At 35.3% G+C, this 17,271-nt stretch overlaps 1 protein-coding gene across 4 annotated transcripts in view; it reads right to left on the bottom strand.

Annotated features, from left to right (window-relative positions):
- Positions 1 to 17,271, bottom strand: part of LOC143256622 (homeobox protein ARX-like) — a 104,433-nt gene that overhangs the window by 15,722 nt on the left and 71,440 nt on the right. For all 4 annotated transcript variants that reach the window (XM_076514061.1, XM_076514060.1, XM_076514057.1 and 1 more), the window contains 2 exons: positions 11,492 to 12,053; positions 222 to 267 (listed from right to left, as the gene is read on the bottom strand). In XM_076514061.1, coding sequence (XP_076370176.1) covers positions 222 to 267; positions 11,492 to 11,889 — 444 coding nt within the window. In that variant the 5' untranslated portion in view covers positions 11,890 to 12,053. The remainder of the gene's footprint in view (positions 1 to 221; positions 268 to 11,491; positions 12,054 to 17,271) is intronic.

The following is a 17,271-nucleotide window of genomic DNA, read 5'->3' as shown; positions in this document are numbered from 1 at the left end:
TTAATTGACAGACATAATTTCCTGAAACGATTTGTTTTTATTGATAAGTGTATGTCTCAAAATATGTTCCCACTTGATGTGCTTATGAGTCCAAGATACGTCTTACTCTGGCAGTGTAGGTAGCTGGGGATATCTATTCTAAACGTATTTGAATGTTATACATGCTAATAACATCTGATTGAAAACTAAATACTTACTTAAAATACAAGAGAATAACTTACCTGCACTCGGGCTTCAGTTAAGTCTACTCTCGTGGCAAGTTCTTCTCTAGAGAGAAAAAAAAAAAGTAGAATAGTCGTCACAGAGCCAAAACAGTATATACAATAAACATACGGTTTGTTTGTTTTGTTTTTGAATTTCGCGCAAAGCTACTCGAGGGCTATCTGCGCTAGTCGTTCCTAATTTAGCAGGGTAAGACTAGAGGGAAGGCAGCTAGTCATCACCATTCACCGCCAACTCTTGGGCTTCTCTTTTACCAACGAATAGTGGGATTGACCGTCATATTATAACGCCCCCACGGCTGAAAGGGCGAGCATGTTTGGCGCGACGGGGATGCGAACCCGCGACCCTCAGATTACGAGTTGCACGCCTTAACACGCTTGGCCATGCCGGACCCTAAACATACGGTCACCATCTTAATAGACTCACACTTCACATCTGTTATATTCAAGACAACCAGCTTTCTCAGTTGCTTTACTGAGACGCAAAAGTGTTCATTTTAAATTTAATTTAACAGAGTCAACCATTAAGGTTAAAAGAACAACAACACTCGCTTTAGATTCAGTGCTCCTTCACAAGTGAAATATGTGGAAATAACGAGTTTTTCAAATTTACTTCGAATGTTAAATAAATTACACTCCCTTGAAGTGAAAGATCTGCTTCGTTTTAGAGAAAAACACAGTGAACTATGTGTTGGGTTCAGCTCAAGGAATCGTACGTCGGATTTTGGCATTGTAAGCCCTTTAATTTAGCGCTGCCCCACCAGGAAACAAAGTATTTAGTATTAATTTGTGTGTTTTTTTTCTTATTGCAAAGCCACATTGGGCTATCTGCTGAGTCCACCGAGGTGAATCGAACCCCTGATTTTAGCATTGTAAATCCGTATACTTACCGCTGTATCAGCGGGGGACTTTAGTGTTAATAACCGACTCCTGCTTTTCACAAAAGCCGAACCTCTTGATAGCCTGTTTCCAGGAAATTACACCCACGTTTACTCAAGAAAGACCCGATAACATAGAGAAGAGGAGATTCTTTTATAATGTTGTCAAATACCTAACATTAAATACCACCAGAATCTGAGAAACCGTCCAATCTCAATCAACAATTTGACGTTGTAAATTAAGTGCGTTCAGAAAGTTTTGTTCATCTTATAGCTAAATAATTATATATTTGTATGAAACTTTTGAGCTCTTCAAAAGAACTTAGTTTCGATTTTTTAATCATGAGGAAATCCACAGTTCTTATGTCAATATAAATATTCTTATATTGCTACAAAAACAAGGAACTCCCACGACTTTAATAGAACTTACCAATATCTAAGATATATCGTTAAATCATTTATCAAGCATATCTCGGGGAACCGGAAATTGAACTCCAGTGCATGAACGTCGACTATAGCTTGAGACACTTAGTGTTACATGAAACTTTGTCTACAACTAACTAAGCATATCACAATTATACGTTTAACTTCTTCAGTCACTGTAACAGGCAACAGTCTGCCATTTATTGTTTATAACATCTGTTCTCACTGCGGTTATGTTTTAACATATTTATCAATTCTAGATTATTTTTAATGTAATTATCAGTTTTCAAAGGAAGTCGTTTCACTTGAACAGACACGAACCCTCCTTCCAGAGTCCTCCAGTAACAAGAAGGTAGAAAGGGTAGAAGACTTCTGCCTATATTTATAACTAATTGTTTTTGTCACAGTTGATGACTTCATAACCTGTTCGTGGAAGAAGTATTTATGAAGAAAAACGTCTTCACAGCGCAGCAGCAGTCCAATCTTTTCATTATCAGTGTAGGTTTACCATGTGAGACCCGTACCACAAACAAAGATTTCTCATCCGGGCAGTTATGTTACATGAGAAACTAGTATTTGCCTTCCGGGCAGTTATATCATGTTGAAAGTTGATAACTCGGAGGTTCTCTTATGCAAAGGCGAAAAAAATTCTAAGGTTATTTATTGGGTACTGGAAAAAAGATACATTATTCTACACGTATTTCACGAGATTAAACGTGTACACACGTATACATATTTAATCCAACATTCGCAGGTGAATGCAACTTATCTCTATCACAAAACAAAAAAAGAAAACTGTCCACATCACTGGTGGAACCTAAGCAAAAAAGGTATCTCTGTACTAACTCAGATGTAGAATTGGTTAAAATATGGTCAACTAATTGACAGAAGACAATAAAATCGTGCTTTTTTTGAGCTCTGACTCTTCTAAGGTGACTCAAAGTGGGCAAATCCAACTTTTTTGTGAGTCATTGTGTTAGACATATAAAAAATTATACCTGTGTCAATTTCCATATTGACCGCACAGGAGCCCAAAGTATACATTTTTGGATTGTTTCACCTTTGACATCATAAAACCCTTTAAAAGTGACTAGCCATAAAAATTCTAAACGCGTCAGAGATTTATAGACTAAGATATAATCCTGTCAAGGTTTGAGTCAGTCCGCTGTAAAATGAAAGAATGACCGGTTGACTGAAAAGTGTTTAGAAGAAAAAAAAACAACCAGTATATTTCTCTGAGGAGACATAAAAGCTCTTGTAGACTAACTTGAATTACAAGTATGATGCACTGTTTTGAAGTGACGAAAAGACGGATGTTAAAAATAACTTGCACTTAAAAATGACAAATTGCATAAGGCTAGTTAGAGCTTACGAAGTGGCACGTATTTTAACTACCATTTCCTTAAAAACGACAGTATGTCCCTGAAGAAGAAAGTGCTCGGGTTATAAGATTTTAATCATTTCTCATAAACGTCAGAGTGGTTCTATAGCCTCACGACTAAGAACAGGAAAGTTCCTAAAATTCGTTTGAATGTTAATGGGTAGCTAAAAGGTATGGTCCTTTTCGAAGAGCATACAGCATAAAGAAGAGTTTTCAGTGTTCATAGAAGTTCAAAAACTACCACAGCAGGTCGTTATGGATGAGCAAGGAGACTGAAATTATACTTCCTGCCAATCATAAGCATGCTAATCTCATCCTCAAAGCAACAAAAGACACCACCAACTCTTCAGCTTCCTTTTTCAGATCGAATAGTGGGATTTGGTTGTCTCTATGTTGTTGTAGTAAGCTGATGCGAAAGCTACACCTGTAGTTTAATAGACATTCTAATCACTGTGCTACACTGAAGGGCTATTGTCAAAAGCAGAAGAAACAGATAGAGAACAATTGCACGTGGAAAATACGGGTTTGCGTGCTAATTAGGGCCCGATGTGGCCAGGTGGGTTAAGGCGTTCGACTCGTAATCTGAGGGTTGTGGGTTCGAAATCCCCGTCGCACCAAACATGCTCGCCCTTTCAGCAGTGGGGGCGTTATAATGTGACGGTCAATCCCACTATTCGTTGGTAAAAAAGTAGCCCTAGAGTTGGCGGTGGGTGATGATGACTAACTGACTTCCCTCTAGTCTTACACTGCTAAATTATGAACGGTTATCGCAGATAGCCCTCGTGCAGCTTTGCACAAAACTAAAAAAAAACAAAGAACAAATAAAAAACATAGTAGTTAAACAAAAAAAACAATTGTTATGACCTTCACACTATGAGCTGGTGGTAATAATCTAGTCTTAAAACGACGGCATTATTACTTACTGTTGTTCAAACAGATTGTCACACAAACATTCTGAAAAAACGTTAAACTGATGAAGAGGATCAAATCTTAAATGACAGCACTATTTGCGATTGGCTTATAAATTTCGACCTGATGCAACATCACCTCATTTCGAAAGGACCAAAACGCTGCTTATTACTACTAAAACGCACTGTCTTCGGAACACTATTCGGAACATATGCCAGAAATTCCAACTAATAATATCTTGTTGTGTGGTTAGTAACGTAAATATTTGACAACGTTTCGAGTCTCTTGGTTTAGTTGTTTTTATCATATTTATTGTGTCTTCTTTCTTATATTAAGGGCCCAACGTGGCTTGGAAGTTAGAACGTTTGGCTCACAATTTGACTTGCAAACATTTCGTCTTTTCGGCCGTGGGGGGCGTTGTAATGTTACGAACAATCCCACTGTTCGTTGGTAAAAGCATACCCCAAGTGTTGGTGGTCGGTGGTTGATGACTAGTTGATTTCCATTTAGTCTTTCACTGCTAAGTTAGGAACGGTTGGTGCAGGTAGTGTTCGTGTTACTTTACGTTCAAAACAAACCAATCTTATGTAAGGATTCCACTGTTCTTGACCTCCCAGATCTTTAAGACATCTCTTCCGATAAAGATAAAAGAAGAATATTCTACTGTTACAATATTTGAAGGTGGCGTTACTATAGCAGCAGTGATACACCAGTTGGTAATGAATGTTACTTAGAAACCAATTGAAAGTAGGATTACAGTGATTTTTTAGGCTAAGAGTTATATTGCTGTACTAGATAACAGAACCATTATCGTGAATACGTTTATCCTATTTGTAAAAGTGTAGCCACACTTAACAACACCCTTTAGTTTACAAAAAGGAATTTCTATGCTGTACAATAAACTGACAAATGTGACTGATATCTTAGAAATCAGTTTTAGTTTTTTTCAGTAAAATACAACTCAGATGTATGCTGCGTGAATAACTTGGCTTATATATGAAATTATTCCCCCTATCCTATTTGTGAATAACTTGGCTTATATATGTAATTATTTCCCCTATCTTATTTGTGAATAACTTGGCTTATATATGAAATTATTCCCCCTATCTTATTTGTGAATAACTTGGCTTATATATGAAATTATTCCCCCTATCTTATTTGTGAATAACTTGGCTTATATATGTAATTATTTCCCCTATCTTATTTGTGAATAACTTGGCTTATATATGAAATTATTCCCCCTATCTTATTTGTGAATAACTTGGCTTATATATGAAATTATTTCCCCTATCCTATTTGTGAATAACTTGGCTTATATATGTAATTATTTCCCCTATCTTATTTGTGAATTACTTGGCTTATATATGTAATTATTTCCCCTATCTTATTTGTTTTTCCAAAATGTATTCTAAAGTGTCATTCAACGTTCTATTTGGTTGTGTATGTTCAACGTTCTATTTGGTTGTGTATGTTAAACAATGATGCATGAGTAAATAGAACGAAATATTTTGTTTTATGAACAGTTGTCTTTCATGACATTCTTATTTACATGGTAGTTTCTGTATACAATCCAAACTGCTCAGTGACTGTACACTTTACTTTAAGACCCCAAGCAGGTATAAGTGCAAACACTAAAGAGAATCAAGTTGCATTTAAACACTGAAAGCCGTTGAAACATTGGGAATAAACAGATGAACTTTAGGTTTCGATTCTACATTTCTATTTGTACGTCCTCCGCTGGTACAGCGGTAAATTTATGGATTTATAACGCTAAAATAAGGAGGTTTGATTCCCCTCGGTGGACTCAAAAGATAGCCAGATGTGGCTTTGCTATAAAGAAAACACATACACTCTTATTTGCAGACTCAACTAATTTCAAATTCAAAGTAGATATGTTAAGAATAATGTGGAAAAACATTTACAGTCTTTTTTGTTTTTATTATAAATGTTAGGCTTATTGATGAATTAGTTAGATTTGGAGGCTTATTGATGAATTAGTGTTTGGAGCTTAGATTGTTTTTACAGCCCTGACAGAACAGATGAACAATTGATATTTTAAAGAAATAAAATACAATAGGAATTAACCCTGATAAAGGAAATAATAAAAACAAACTAATATAGGTTACAATAATTTGTATTACCAAAAATCATTGAGTTCTTCGCATTACACCCATACAAAACAATTAGGTCTATAAAGGAAATATGTGGAAAAAAGTCTAGTTTAAAACATTTCTGTTAGTTTTAATTTCAAATATTTGTCAATGAATTTTAGTATAAAATTTATTTTTTGTTTGTATCATTGTTTTAAAGAAAATAAAACACAGTAACAGGAAACAACCTCTGACGAGGCTTCATAACGTACAGTTGTAGTTACTGATATAATTATAACCTGGGCTGTTAACTAATTAATTGATCGATTATTTGGAATTAAACACTAAGCTACACAATGAGGTATCTATGTTCTGCCTACCACGGGTATGGAAACCCGATTTTTAGCTGAATGAGTCCGCAGTTATACCGTTGTGCCGCTGGGGGGCTTATAACCTGGAATTGGCTTGAAAAATATTAAAACTTTACTTTAGTAACTTAGTGCACCATCATTATTATTGTATAACTAAATGATGTTAATATTAATCAGTGTTTTAAGAGAGATTTTTAAGCTTATTGTTTAACCTGAGTTAAGTTTCACTTTTTATTACCGTCATCATTAACACATAACAACTTGTTAATTAATTGTTTAACTTCTAGTGAAAGATCTGAAATGTTATCGTAATGATTACAATTCATAGCAGTCTTAATTACGGGTTTTACGTATGCGAGCAAACAGTGCCAAATATTCAAGAAGAAACGCTAAAGTCTGTTTACTGTTATCGGTTCATGGTCAGTTGATCCTTGTACTCATCTTATAAATATGTATAAAAATGAGCTTTCGAATCGTGTTCCAGACGCGTCTGTTATCTTAGCATCTAACAGTTTAGAGATATGATCATTGATCCAAAAGACATTTCACAAAATAGCTTTAAAGTAGGCTATAGGTGTCTCTGTTGCTGCTCAACTGTCATGAATCTTCTGAACTGTGTCCATTAAGAGTCTTTGATTATCGGTTCCCTTTCGGGTGGTCCTGCCGAGCCCAAAACTACATCGGTGTAAACCATGCTATACCAAGGCCAGCGTTTCGTCCGTCTTATACCAACCTATTATTATGAATACTGTTGGAGGGTATTATTATCTAGACACATTATTAATTTATGATTTTAACGTCTTCACACTCATATTAAGACCAGTAACTCTCCACTTTTCCCAACTAACGGCCTTTAATATCGTCAAAAATAAAAATACGTAACCAGGTTTACAGCTCTAGGCTTTCCCCCCTTCAACTACCTCTTCTTACAGAGCAGTTGTTGGGCTAATATAGCAAAATAGCACGAGGCTAACAAAGGATAAAAAATATCTTTTATACGACTGAGAAGCTTGTTCGAATGTAATGGTCACCGAAGGAAAGCGAAATATGTAGGACTCATATATGTTAAATGCGGATGTATACTTGAAACCCAGTTGGTTTATTTCAACCATAGTAAATAAGGTTACCTATATTTAACAGTTTGGAGCAACGGGCGAAGTAACGTCTAGTCACTAACAAAGATGCCGAGTATAAAAAGAAGAAATTCGTATATATATATATATATATATATATATTTATTATCCAGATTCATAACGGGCTCTGGAGTTTTTTAAATATGTTTTTGTCACCGCCATGAAAAGTGGAAGTGCTCATAAATTTATAAGAGCGATATTAAGCTATAGCGTCACTGGTAATATGTTTAGGAGCGATATTTTTGGTTCACGAATAATTTTCGATGATTCGACAGTGCAATGCCACCAGGAACTGACTTATGGCTGGAACAGTATGCCACAGCGTTTCTGAGGATGTTCACATAATAAACCAATGAAAACGATGAAGGTCCAAAGGACATTTCATTTTGAACAAGAGAATATTCAATATTCTCCACGGAAACTAAAATCTCTGCACAGTAAATCATTAAATACAGCAATGTGCTCTTAAATTATATCCTAACTTAATCCGGAACGACACACTTACCCACAAAGTGAAGATTACGATTACGGAGAAGAACCTGGGATCAAAGATCATACAAACTCCTCGAGACAGCTCCAGTGGACTTTAGTGCTTCTGTTTAAATGTGTGGTCTTGAAAACCAGTATTTGAATACAGTGGATAGTTTGTCAAGTTGTGTGGTCCAAGGTGGATCTCTACGTTACAGTGATATCTAAATACAGTGGAGTGTCTGTGGAAAACTTGTCAAGTTGTGTGGTCTAAGATAGGTCTCTACGTTAGAGTGATATCTAAATACAGTGGAGGGGTCTGTGGAGTGTTTGTAAAGTTGTGTGGTCCAAGATGGGTCTCTACGTTACAGTGATATCTAAATACAGTGGAGGGGTATGTGGATAATCTGTCAAGTTGTGTGGTCTAAAATGGATCTCTACGTTACAGTGATATCTAGATACAGTGGAGGGGTATGTGGAGAATTTGTCAAGTTGTGTGGTCTAAGATGGGTCTCTACGTTACAGTGATATCTAAATACAGTGGAGAGGTCTGTGGAGAATTTGTAAAGTTATGTGGTCCAAGGTGGGACAATAATACCTAAATACAGTGGAGAATTTGTAAAGTTGTGTGGTCCAAGGTGGGACAATAATACCTAAATTCAGTGAAGGGTCTGTGGAGAGTTTGTAAAGTTGTGTGGTCCAAGATGGGTCTCTACGTTACAGTGATATCTAAATACAGTGGAGGGGTCTGTGGAGAACTTGTCAATTTGTGTGGTCCAAGGTGGGACAATAATACCTAAATACAGTGGAGGGTCTGTGGAGAATTTGTAAAGTTGTGCAGTCCAAGATGGATTACAGTGAATATCAACCAATAATGCCTGCTTATCGCTATCAGCTGAAATAGTAGTTTATAGACCACCAAGGGACTGAGATAATCATTTTCTTACAAATTGGGGTACACCTCCCCCCAGTATACACGTATAAACCTCTTTATACTAACTCTCTATTATTACATATTCTTATTAAATGTATCACAGGTGCAAATATTTCAACAACTCTGGACTGATTTTATTTTTAATTATTTCCTACTGTAATAAATGTAAGAACTTTGTTTGAGGCTGAGGCTGATCTACGTATCTAATAAAAAACATTTACATTACGTAGTTTTTAATAAAAGTTAAGTTGATGCACAAATTTACTTATATTTTCATTAATATTACTTTAGAAATAACTTTTATATTTAGGTCATAAGATTGTATATACGTTTTATATTTATACACACGCATTAGAAAATTTAATGTACGTGTATCAAATACACATTAAAGCATGAACTAAACTTAAACAAGTAGCTGTGAACTGCGTATGAAATATATCACGTTTTTTGTTTACCTGATAAAAACTGGAATTTTAAGCAGTTTTCACTTAAATATGTAGAGGTCGTTGGAAAAAATTAGAAAAGAAAAAATAGCCTATATGTATAGTGTGTGTGTTTTCTTATAGCAAAGCCACATCGGGCTATCTGCTGAACCCACCAAGGGGAATCGAACCCCTGATTTTAGCGTTGTAAATCCGTAGGCTTTCCGCTGTACTAGCGGGGGGGGGGCTTATGTATATATAAAGCAGACAAAAATAGGCAGGAAGATAAACATAAGACATCAGAATAAACTCTTTTCTTAGACCTTATGCTTATAATTCTTAAGTAGAATAAATAAAATAATATCGTTACAAGAACACTCAAACTAAAAACGACAACTTCACAATCCAGAACGTTTCATATTAAAATCAATATGACCATCTTATTATCGTGTGTGATTAGGTTGCCTCCCGATGACTCAGAGTTTATAATGTATTTGCAAAGATGTCCGTCACATTTGTATAGAACATTTCACTTATTTGCACATTTACAGATGTTTGCTTCGGCCAGCTGTTGTTATATGAAGACTAGTCTACGACGTAATGAGTCAGAGGAGGTTCTCTCTGATTTTCAAAGGGATCTTCCTTATCAAACTATCTTCTTTGACATGCGTTCAAAGACACTTGTCATCAGAGCCAAAGAGAATTCAATATCGGAAATGGATATTTAGCACTTTAAAAAAACTGTGATTTCAACCTCTTAAAGCTGACTGTGAGAAAACAGTTGAATACTCTTGTAAAGTACAAAGCACAACCCAGTCGACTTATCCCTCTGGTAATGGTCATCTTTCGAGCATGTCAAACCTTACTAGGATAAGGACATGACAAAAACCATTATGTGGAAATCTACAACCTGTCTGAACCTCTTATTTCACGTATAAAGAAAAAATCACAGTTTCAATAGTGTTAAGGGTGCTGATTTGGAGTTGTGAATGACTTGAAGCAACACAAGTCTCTGGGATTGGAATTAATGGGTAGAAAAAGGACTTATGCCAGGTGATGAGACCTGTATGGGTCTAGAATGTACCTCTGTTACTGTATTTCTATTACGACAAAAACGGTTTTATAAGACACTAAAGCAATAATCATATTTCTCCAAAATTCGTTAAAAGATCATGCAGCCGACTTCGGTCATTATTTATGATCAGCACAGTCATTTTATTAATTCAACTGAGCATCTTCGGAATAAAACTGAACGTAACGTTTGACACCTCAGCGAGTGAGTCATAATCAGTTAACTTGACCGTATCTAGTAGAGCCAATTATACCACATGGTGTGCCAACTACAATGGAGCGTATTATACCACATGGAATGTCGATTACCATCTTGTTGAAAGGAAGACTCTTCCGATATCTGGTGTATTCTAATATGGCGACAAGTCAGTTTATATCGAACTAAATTATTTTAACTCAAACAAAGTTAATACTTTTTGAAACGAAACTAAGCACAACTATGAGAGGACAGTGAATATAGAATAGATTTTGAGCAATTGTATGTTTGTTTAGATAGAGTGAATGTTGGTGAGATTTATTAACCACGATAAGCAAAGAAAGACTCGTAGGTTTAGATTTTTACGAACCACCGCTCTTCAAATATTTGAGGAACAATAAACATTTAATTTAATTAGCTTAATATGTACAACTGAATAATTTCTTCCAAACACTAAGAAACCGTTTGTTTTAGTGCAAAGCTACATAATAATTTCGATACTTTCTGTTTGCTGGGAATCAAACAAGTCCATGTACTTACCCGCTATCAGACAAAAGTAGTCAAGTGAGATAGTTCACTATGTTAGAGTGTCATATTGCTACACAGTCTAACTTCACACAAATCTATACAAGATTTTAAAAGTATGAATTAAAGTGTTCATATTCAGTTGAGAACAAGCATTTCTTATATTCATAAATAGCGTTACCACTTCTTTTAGTTTTTGTACAACCCAACTGCTTTTTACTTTTCTGGTGAAAAAATCAGATCGTTGCTATAGAAATAGAATATATTTATATGCAAAATGTTCATAAAGAGTTTTTCATAAAATGCTTTAGTACTTTTGTCAACACAATTCTTTGTTTCAATGTACGAGGCGTACCCATTAAGGATCCTACAAGCTGTGATCGCTTACAAATGGTATACCTTCAAAAGTAGCTAAGACACACACGAAGGCCCAAGGTAAAATCTCAGTGACTAAGGTCTAAATTGTTACCTTGTAAAAACATCGGGGTAATGTGTACGTGAGAAAGCTTTCTCCAGTTCATCCAGTTGAAAGCTGGTAAACGTTGTACGGTACCGTCTCTGTTTCCGTTTACGAAAGTCTCCACACTCAGTCGTTCCTCGACCTTCGTTCACGTTCACGTTATTTCCAGCACGTTCATCTTTATCTTCATGTTCCGAGTCTTGATAGCAGAAGATGTCTGGGTCATTAGATGTAGGAGCCTTGGAGTTGGCGTCGTCAGTCAAGGTAGGGCTGCCCTTTGTTGCCGGCAAGGGCGACGCCTCTCCAACCAATCTCGCCATCGACAGCGTTGATTCACTTCGCGAACCTTCCACAGTACCGGCTTTTTCGCTTATACATCGGCTCTCCGACTTTTCCGAAACACCCATAGTGGGGTTCACCCTTGTTCTCAGGTCCGTGCTCGTGGTTTGCACGTGCGACCGAAGTCCTTCAGAAAAGATTTTCTCCGACGTATTTCGTTTCGTAATATAATCGGCCGGTTCAGATAGCAAAGAGTTCAGATAAGCAGTGTAATGTTGATGGCTTGTAAATTCTGGAAAAAGAGACAAGAAAACATGTTAAGTTTAACCACACTTTATCGCACGTAGGCTGTTAACCTGACTTACAGCTTTTAACGTATTAAAAAGTAGCAGAGTGCATTTCATTTCCTATAAAAGTGACTTGTACATCTTAACTTTACTGAAAGCAGTCTAGAGTTAATAAATTACATTCGTTCTGGGATTATGGACTGCGTCGTTGTTAATAACTCACACGGCAATTACATCTTGTAGACGCTGTTACCAGACAAAGTACACTTGTGTGACATGCCAAGCCTATTTGTGGACTTTATCAATTTTAATGCATAATCCATATTTATAAAGGAAATCATTTTGTCAGTTCAATAAGTGCTTTGTTTGAGCATAGGTTGATAAATACAAATTGATTTGTGTGACACTAATGATAAGGCTGACAAATATTTTTCAGTCTGATACACACACACAACGATGCTCACCCTATCTACAGCCGGAATATTGAACCCACAGTTTGATTCAATATCACGCGTAATATTACAGGTTTTTTTAGTCGGTATTTAACAAAGGCCCTTATTAAATATCGTCTAATTTTAGAAAACACTTTATCATAGAAAGGAAGCTTAATAATGTTTTACTTCTTTAAACTACTAACAAGTCCACCTTTCAGTGGCAAAACAATAAGTCTGTGGACGTATAACGCTGGAAACCGGGTTTCTATATCGATGGTGGACACGGTGATGTATCCCAAGTGTGTAACTTTGTGCTCAGCTACAGATAAAACTAACTAATTAACAGTTTCCAGAAATATAGTTCTTTGGACGAGAAATTAGTTTAAAGTGATCAGTCGAAAACAGAAGAGTATCAAAGCAGAATTTCGTTAGTAAATAATTAACTTGACTTTAAAGTGTAAGAAGAGTTAGTCGTTTATTTGTAGAAGTATTTCTAGTGACGTGAGTGGTACTAAATCCTAACCTATATGCACTAATTTCGATACTATTTCACCAGGAATTAACATTTTAATCCATTGCTCAGCGAACTCGAAAGGAAACAGGATAGTAAAGCAATGTCCAAATAAATGTGACCACAAAGGTGATAATCAAACTTATGATGCAGGAGAATCGAAGAAAACGAGTGCACTCTAACAAATCGAGTGCACTGTAACAAAACGAGTGTACTGTAACAAATCGAGTGCACTGTTACAAAACGTGCAAAACAAGTCTACTGTAACAAAACGAGTGCACTGTAATAAAACGTGTGTACTGTAACAAAACGAGTGTACTGTAACAAACAAATGTATTGCAACCAAATGCCCTAATCTGTAAATATTGCGCAAACAAATCACAGAAAACGCGTTATAAAGAATCATTCAAATTTACTGTGCAAAGAAATTAGAATTACTAGATAAAACGTGTACTGTAAACCAGTTCCCCAACTTCAACAAAGAACGCAGATGAAAACAGTACCCAAACTGTCAAGAAACTATTTAATATACTGCCCAGATAACTCAAGGGAAAAAGTGGACTGTTGAGAGTTTTAGAAAGTATTAACCCATTAACTTAATCAAAACGTGGAGGGTAACTTAGAATCCTTTAAAAAAGAAATACTCACTAGCATATATATGTATATATAAATAAAACTGTGCAGATGTGTTGGAAGAAGGCGGTTACTGAAACACGATGTTCCTTGTACAATGAGTTGTGTTAACGTGAATGATTAACGATTGGCTACAATTTGTCACAGCTGCAACGCATAGCGTAATTAAGAGTTATAATAATGCGTGCTTCAATGATGTTGCAAGTTCTAAAAAACATTCCTTCAACTGGGTTTAGTCGCACCATACCCATACGAAGCTTGTGTAGTGTATACCTGAGAATAAGTGCTTGGAAGATGACGCGTGTTCGAAACATATTTTCTAAGCTAGGTTCTAATGCACTATACTTACACAAAGTTAGTGTAAGAATACACGCTTTAAAAATGTTACGTGTTCTAAGAAAAAAAAATCGTTCAACTAAATTCTAACGCAATATACCTATACGAAGCTAGCGTATTATACACGATAGCACCGTATTCATCAGTTTTACTGGAAACCCGTTCTGAGCGTGTCATTCATTACGTATGAAGAAAACTCTAATTGCACTATATCGTACAAATAAATCATAATAATTTGTACTGTTTTCCACAGAGAAAGAGAGTCTATTTATATATATATATATATATAAATCATTTTCCATAGATAAAATGTAATGTGTACCAATACACAGGTTACATTACATGACTCAGTAAGACAGTATCGTGTCTCATAGCTCACTCATGATTATGACGTTATAACACTTAAGAGTCAACGTTTTTGGAGGCTACAGATTGGCCTTATTCAAAAATGTTTTTAATTGCGTACCAGTTTTAAGTTCGTGTGTATTATTTATTATTTGAACAGCGTATCGATAAACGGCTCGTTAATTACAGCATACAGAGAAGTATAACAACTGTATGCTATCTTACTCAGAGCTGTAAATTAAAATGTAACTCAAACCCCTTTTCACGTACCATTCGAGATAATTTTAATGAAAACCATTTTCGTGTACACGCAAATGTGCTATAGATTTTCAATGTTTAGTTTCCTCTCGTAAACATATATATATGTGTGTGTGAACGTATAATGGAGAATTTACAATTAAACAATTTACATAGCTACGTGGAGTGTGATATCCTAGTATTTTACGTCGCTGAAGTTTAAATGCGCTATATGCACACTTACCACTGTAAGAATGATGATTTTTAAATTTCTGCCCAAGTACAATACTTTATAATATTACTTGTATTCTTATAGATGTAGCATAAGGGTGGTACTAGTTTTCTCGTTTTTTAAAAAATACGACTGTATAGTTATATTGTATAACTACTAGACACACGTTGAAAATTCTGTGGATTCATAACATTGCTTGTGTTATAAGTCTTAAGATTCATAACATTGCTTGTGTTATAAGTCTTAAAAGCCTATATATAAAACTTACATTTACTACATACTGGACTCACATTTTGTAAAAGAGTTACTTTTGTTTCTATAATGTTTAATGAAACTAGGAACAAGCAATCTCAGAATACTCAAACTTCATCAAGTAGAATATGGTCATGAAAAGTCGCATACAAGCTGAATGAAAAACCAGAAATATATATTATGAGAAATAGCTAAACACACACACACATACTTTCTTATGAGCAAGATAATATTAAGCAGCAACAGTAAGATAGTTCCTTTTCATACTTTTACATACTAGATAAGAACTATATTTTCGTACAAAGGATGCACAATTAGAGATTTATGTTAAGAAGATTAAATCACATTAGAAAATAAACTTACGTAGTTTCATAATAAACAGAGACTGGTTACACTAAAAATAAACATACATAGTATCATAATAAACACATAGAGATTTGTTACTCTTAAAAAACAAACATAGTACCACAATAAACACAGTTTTTCACACTAAAAACAAACATGCACGCTTTCGTAGTAAACAGATAGAGCTTTGTTACTCTACAAATAAACATACATAGTATCACAATAAACAGACAGAGATTTGTTACACTAAAAATGAACATACGTAGTGTCATAATAAACAGATAGAGCTCTGTTACCCTAAAAACAAGCATACGTAGTGTCATAATGAACAGATAAAGCTTTGTTGCACTAAAAATAATCATGCGTAGTGTCATAATAAACAGATAGAGCTTTGTTACACTAAAAATAAGCATACGTAGTGTCATAATAAACAGATGGAGATTTGTTAAACTAAAAATAAACATACATAATGCTATAATAAATAGATAGAGCTTTGTTACACTAAAATAAGCATGCGTAGTGTCATAATAAACAGATAGAGCTTTGTTACACTAAAAATAAGCATGCGTAGTGTCATAATAAACAGATAGAGCTTTGTTACACTAAAAATAAGCATGCGTCGTGTCATAATAAACAGATAGAGCTTTGTTACATTAAAAATAAGCATGCGTCGTGTCATAATAAACAGATAGAGAGTTGTTAGACAAAACAACAAAGCAAAAGAACTTGATATAAACATAATGCATTAATACATCAGTTAGATAAAATTAGAATATTTATAAACTGTGGACTCGAAGAAAAAAAACAAACTACAGTAAATTTACAGTAATTACATTAAACTGTGAGAATCTATGACTTAAAACGTATTAATTATATAAAACTACAGATGCTTACTAATTAAACGAAACTACGACAACATGCTAACTATACATAATTAGAGTAACATTCTAATTAACAAAACTACGATATGCTACTAAAGGGAAAAACTGTATCACATTTACAGAAAACCCGCACAAGCTAAATAGAACGTACATATTATTTAATGAAAAATAAAAATAGTCAACTGAATATCTATCGCTACTCTCAACACCAACACCCACTGAGTTTGGACCTCCTGCTACTAATCTGGACTTTTCAAGTGTTGGGATGGTAAGTCATGAAGTGTTCTGAATTACTTTTTGAGCCTGGCAGTTAGGAACCCAATATGCAATATGCGGGTCACGGGTTTGAATCCAATACCAAACATACTTGCCTTTTCAACCGTTGGGGCGTTATAATGTGATAGTGAATCCAACTTTACACTGATAAAGAGTATAACAATAGTTTTGCGGAAGGTGGTGTTGGCTTGCTACCTTCCCTTTAGTCTGTCAGTTCAAAATTAAGAACGGCTATTGTAGACAGCCATCGAGCATCTTTGAGTAAAATTCAACAAACAAACAAACAAAGCATGTCTCCATCATCGCAAGGCCGACTGATACTGATGCTAGAGCCACTTTATCCGTCTTGTTCAGCCTCGGACCACTGGACGACAAACTGTATAAGCGCCCTAAGTCATTCATACACTAGCTGGATAACTTCAACAACTTCCACCTGAAGTTGCAACACGTGAGTTTCCACATCATGATATTGGAACTGAAAGATAAAACGCGTGAGAGAAGTATCATCATCCTGAAGTTATGGCTCGAATAATAAAGTTTAGCTTGTTTAACCTAGGAATTGGGAACCAAATGAACGTGAGTGAGGGTGTGATCTGGAGGTTGACCAAGCTAATCAGAAGTGCACCTGTTTAGCACAGGCAACAACAAGAGAATGTCGATTTGGACATTGATGACGCAGGGAGGTCCAAGATATGATAGAAGGCAGTGGAAAAACAAAACAAACGAAATTAATGGGGATAT

This window comes from Tachypleus tridentatus, chromosome 7 (assembly GCF_004210375.1).
Source record: "Tachypleus tridentatus isolate NWPU-2018 chromosome 7, ASM421037v1, whole genome shotgun sequence".
Taxonomy (NCBI): domain Eukaryota; kingdom Metazoa; phylum Arthropoda; class Merostomata; order Xiphosura; family Limulidae; genus Tachypleus; species Tachypleus tridentatus.
This window is presented reverse-complemented; position numbering and strand designations above follow the sequence as displayed.